Here is a 5,710-nt window from a genome sequence, read left to right as displayed (position 1 = left end):
CGCGTGTCCTGCCCTGAGGAGACGGGGCAGGGGAGACATCCCAGGGCCCCATGCCCTGAAGGGTGGGGGTGCCGGGGGTACAGCTGGGCTTCCTGGGCACCCACAGACACACACACACCCACACACACCCCCACACACACACACAGACACCCCAGCAGCTCCGCCAGGCCCGGGCCCCCCGGCCTCTCCTCAGGCAGCCGCAGGTGCTGCTCGCAGGCCTCGCACGTCTGAGGTGTGTTTTCCAGGTGACAGCCCCTGCTTCTCGCCAGGCAGCCATGGCCAGCAGCGCCCAGAGAGCCGAGGAGAGCAGGGGCAAACGGAGGAAAGAGATGGAGGTGAGCAGGGCGAGGGAGGGAGGTGCTGGGCCCTCCTGCTGGGCCCGCTTCCCTGACGCTGCTATCGAGGAGAGAAGGCAGCAAGTTGGTTTGTGGAGGCTGAGGGTAACGTGTCATGACTTTATTGTATGAGGAGACGAGCACTTCTCTTGCTGTTTGAAGGCCCACGGCGCTGGGACGTGTGTACGTGCAGCTTCTTGAGGGGCAGCCTCTGAAATGCACCAGCTTTGCTGATGGAAACAAAGATCTGGAGCTGGGGCCTCCCCCACCCACTCCCCTTGCTGTCCCTGTTCCCAACAGATGGTCTTGGTGCTGTGAAGCCAACAGCACTTGCACTGAAACCAGCCTCCCCAGATCTCTTTGACACTGTTTCAGTTAAACGCCCTCTGTGCTGAGCTTGCCTCAAGTCCTAGGACTTTGTGCTTTTATTTTTGTATGTGCTCTGTTTATTAGAATGAAGCTTCAGAAGATGCTGAGGTGTCTTGCCTTGAGAAAACAGATCTGGCTCTTTCTGAGGGTTCACAGTCCCCTTACAAACCTGAACCCCTGGACAAAGTTTTAAATGGTATGAAACACACTGAAAGTAACTACACAGTTCCCTCTTTGATGTTGAGATTAAAATCCATTCAAACATTTAAATAAAATCACTACTCTTTTTTTTTTCTTTTGACAGAGATGAACAAAGAAATTATGAACTTGTTATCAAAATATGCTCAGATTTTAAGGCAAGTTTCACTTCCTATTTGTACAGCACCTTTCTAACTCCTCTAGGGAAGGTGGGTTTCTGTGGCTGCAGTGTAGAAAAATGGGCACTGATAGAACTTCTATGCTTTTTCCTAAAAGTGTGTTGTCTAAGTAGTGAGAAAGTTAATGGCATGAGTATTGATTTTAACTACAGATTTTTTCAATTAAGTGAGAGAGCAACGACAGATGCTTCTTATGTCCGAGAGCTTGATGGGATCTTAAAAGAAGCCAGGACCCTAGAAAACAACTTAAAACAGAAAAAGGAGAGTCTGAAACAGAGGTTTGCTGTGCTTGCAAACACTCTGCAAGGTTAGATGGAAATGCAGAGCAAAACTTGTAGTGTATTTTATGTATTAAAATGTAAACTATGATGAGTGGTACCATGAATGTTTTGTGTCTTCTGTATATATTTCTAGCAGTTCAGGAAACTTTCAACAACTGAAACAGCAACTTTAAAGAAGTAGATGCAACACATAAGGTAGTGGTACTTAGTAAAAAAACCAATACTTAATATCCATTTGAAATGTATAGCTCTAAGGGATTCTAACATTAACATGTTTATTGTTGACCCATGGCTTAAGTTGTTGCTGTGCTTCTGTCTCTGGAAAATATTGGAAGCATTTGAAAAAGAAAATAGAAATAATTTTGCATTGCCTGGCTAAGGAAGTTCAATACCTCTGGATTCTGAAGCAGCCCTGCTGTTTCTCATGTCACTGCTAAGGATGGTTGATATTTTATTGTCACAACCAGGCTTTCACTCTAGAGCACAGGATAGAAACATTTCTGTCTGCAATGCAAGTGGAAAAGGACATAATTTATTTTTTTTATCACTACTTTGAAAAATGTTTTCATGCTAAAATTTGATTTGAATGTACTTGTAATCTTATTTCCATTTTGTCTCCTAAGATAAATAGATTGAAAAGGTCATCTTAGAAACAGGAGAGTTCTATTAATGCTGCTGTGGGAAACATATAAACAGATAGAGAGTCTTAATTTGAAAATATATTTTAATGCTCCTGCAACTTTTCAAATGAAACCAAGGCCATTTTGATACAAACAGAAAAGCACACCATTAATATGTTGCTGGTAGTGTCTAGATACTAGATAATGTGAACATAAACTAGAATTACACAGCTCTTTTTAAAATTTAGATACATCAGTATTGTTTGTATATTCATGCATATTTGTTTATTTCATGATGCTTCTGGAGTTTTTTGAGCACTTTTTCTTGTCATTCAACTCTGTTAAAAAAAAACAACAAGCAAATATAAAAGGTACAGAGCATTATTTTTACAAATGGTGAGGCTAAAGTAATAAAAGTGCTGGATAATCCTGCTGCTGGTGCAAGATACTTTTATATCTTTACCCCTCTACTGTGTATTCATTTTGTCTTTTAATCCTTTCAGTCCTTTCCAATCCTCCTTTCCCCCTTTAATTAGATGTCACAAGCAAAGATGCTCCCTATCAAACTGATACTATTTAAAACAAATCATGGGAGGAGCTGGACATTCTGAGCAAGACTTCCCAAGGTATTTAGATGCCTAAAGATTCAGATATGTACTTAGCAGGATTTTCAAAGTCCCTAAGCATGTAAGCACTTTACATGCTTAAGAATTTTTGAAAATCCCCTAAGGTGCCTATTTGCATCTTTGGCATCAAGAAGCTTCCAAAAAAAAAATCTTGCCACTAGTCCACATCATATTTTACTAGTCTCTTATTTCTTCCTAATAACCACATCTCATTTTGCAGCCAGTCCTGGTGATGCTGTTTAAACAGAAGGCAGTGGGAGAAAGAGATTTTGGAAGTTAGATTTTCTAGAGGCTTGTGCTAAATGCTTCTAAAAATCTGTGATGGTCCATAATGGTGACAACAAGCAGAGTTTTAAATGGTCATCTCTGAAGTGTCTGAATTCAGAACTTTTCCCATAGTTATGTATTTCATTACTGTTCAGTACCTGCCTGTTCCCAGAGGCAGAAGTTTGCTGCATTTTAGCTGTGAAGATTATGCAAGTTTTGGGATCACCTGGGTTTAGATAATCTAGATTTTGCTGGTATATCCAAGTTGTACCCTTTTAAGCATAACTGGGAAGCAGAAAACTACTGGATCACATAATCCAAGTTTCTTCTCTTGGGGAGAGCACAGCCCCCCTTGTGTTACTGCTGCAGCAATTTGCTCCATTTAAAGCTTCATAAAACCCCAGAACATGTACTAAGACTATACTTTTTAGAAGAGGAGAACTTGCACACTTTCTTCTAAACCATTAGAGAATAAAATTGTAGTGTTTTCTTGTTTGTCTACCCAGCTGCTGATGTTTCTGCACTGATTGCCTCTCCCATCTCTTCTGATATTTATTGGGAGAAACAAGCCAATATTTTTTTTTTACTCTCCTGATGTGAAACCGAAAGAAAACCTCATTCTGTGTCTTAGGAATGAGCACATGAAATCCAGCTGGCACCTGGCCTGTCACTATCAGCTTTCCAGTTCTACTGGTTTGAACAGAAAATTAATTGGCTTTAAAGCTGCCAAATCTGCTCAGCAAAGCTCAGCTGGTAACTGTTTTCTTTAAGCTTCTCCTCCTGTAGTTTAAGCTGCAGTGCCTTAGGAAATGTCTAAGATGACAGATCAGTGACAGAATATACATGTTTTTTTTTCTTTATTTAAATGTAGAAACACCTTAGACCAAGTTCTGTCCCTCTTGAAGTCAAGGGCTTTTTTTTTGACAGTCTCTTACCTTTCTGAGCTTGCTGGGAGTCCCTCCATGCTCTGGCAAGTGTGAGTGATGGAAAAACTCATCTTCAGTTTCCCTCCTTGCTCTTCTGTTACCTAAAAGCTAAAGATGGGAAATGCTGGGTAATGCAGAGACAGCTCAGGGATTGAGCAGGAGAATTCTAGAAGTGCAAATTAATGATTGTTCACTTAAAATGAAACTGCCTTTCAGCAGAGGTGGGAATCTGGGCTCATAGGAATGTGGGTCATTCTAGAAAAACAACAACTCAGGTTTAGAGCTCATGACATTCTGTCTAGAACCACCAGAATTCAGTTCTGCTAATTGTTGACTCTTTGTTTGGTCTTTGGAAGCCTGATGAGGAAGGTGGCAGGAGAAAAGGAGCAGAGTGAGTGTGTCACATCAGTGGGGTGAAGAGCCAGAAGGGAGGAGGGCAAAGAAGTCAGGATCAACCAGCATGTTTCCCATCCTCTAGAGAGTCTGAAGTAAATGCCTTAACAGTGACTTTATAATCAACTTGGGAACAATAAATAACAATAAAAAAGAACAGAATCTCTCAGAGCAGCTGACTTAATGTGGAAAAATGACAGATGGGGCATTCAAAGATAATTGACTCTGTCCTGTATGATATACATAAAAATGAGCAATCAGGAAGTAGGGGATACATGACTTGAGTTTAAAAGTCAATGAAAGGAATGCAAATGATACTATTTTTTTTTTCTGGAAGGTCAGCCTAGGTGGCATCCCATAGTGATCTGCTTCAGACCTCACTTGAATGATGCAGGAGGAGGAGATGAGGGAATACAGTTCATTTTTCAAACTGCAGCAAGCCAGGTGGTGTTGGAATGTTACCAAGAATGTGTATCAACATGCACAATAATCTCAATAGGATGAAAAGTCCACCTGAAATCAAGGTATTTCTAAAATAACAAAAGCAACTGTTGAGCAAGGGGAGCTGGGGGTTACCAGCAAATCAGAACAAGTAGGGCTGGTGTGACATTACTGCGTGAGGAAGAAAGCAGAGCTGAGAAATGTTGGCTACAGGAAGGCAGCTGAGACAAAATCACATGTTCTTTGCTCTGTGCTGGTTTGGTCTGAGCTGGAGGACGGGTCTGCCTGTTCAGAACACAGTGGGAGGCAGGAAAAATAAAGGGTGAAGAGAAACATCTATGAGGAGAGGTCACAGCAGTTGAGTTTAATTTAGACAAGGACATTAGTCAGGTGTTCCCTGTAACTTGTAGAAAGGACAAGGAGAAATCAGCTTAATTTGCAGCAGAAGATTGAGGAAGAGCAATAATCTCTCCCATTTTAAGGGCAGTGGAAGGGGCTGCCCAGAGCACTGGGTGTGCTGCCTTGCTCTCAGCAACTTCTGAGAGCTGCTTAATAAGATGCAACAAATCTACCCATCACAGTGATGGATCCATCGTGTTTGTGACACGTTGGAGCCTCCTCTGGGCATCCTGAAGGAAAGGGTCTGTCTGAGGTTGCTTGGAACAGCAGAGGATGGGCACTGGTCCTTCCTTGCCTGTTTTGATGGTCTCAGCTGGTGCAGCAACCAATGTTCCTGAAGCCCTGAGGTTCCTCAGGGTGAATCAGAGTTTCAAACAACACCCAGTATTCACAAGGGTGAAAAAGAGGAGACAAGAATTAGCCAAAGAATCACCTTGAAGCCCAGCTACCTCCCTCCATGGATACATCCATCTCCTCCCCTTCTTCCCAGCTCCCCCAGCCACACCTGGCAAACATCAACCGAGAGGTGAGTGTTTTGCTGCTCTGGCCCTTCAGCAGCTCAGCTGCCCAGGGTGCTGGGAGCTGCGGGTGGCAGCAGGACAGGGAGGACAGGCAGGACAGCCTGGCAGGCTCCCTCCTCCTGCCAGGACGCTCATTCCCGGCTTTTATTGTGACA

At 42.9% G+C, this 5,710-nt stretch overlaps 1 protein-coding gene across 1 annotated transcript; it reads left to right on the top strand.

The window, feature by feature from the left end:
• Positions 1-260: 260 nt before the first annotated feature.
• Positions 261-1,393, top strand: TEX12 (testis expressed 12). Its single transcript, XM_009997420.1, has 4 exons — positions 261-335; positions 789-900; positions 1,009-1,060; positions 1,249-1,393. The coding sequence occupies exons 1-4, from the start codon at positions 276-278 to the stop codon at positions 1,391-1,393; spliced, it is 369 nt and encodes a 122-aa protein (XP_009995722.1). The 5' UTR covers positions 261-275.
• Positions 1,394-5,710: the final 4,317 nt, after the last annotated feature.

The sequence above is a fragment of the Chaetura pelagica genome, unplaced genomic scaffold (genome assembly GCF_000747805.2).
Source record: "Chaetura pelagica isolate M959 unplaced genomic scaffold, ChaPel_1.0 scaffold775, whole genome shotgun sequence".
Taxonomy (NCBI): domain Eukaryota; kingdom Metazoa; phylum Chordata; class Aves; order Apodiformes; family Apodidae; genus Chaetura; species Chaetura pelagica.
The sequence above is the reverse complement of the archived record's forward strand: the minus strand, read 5'-3'. Positions and strand labels throughout refer to the sequence as shown.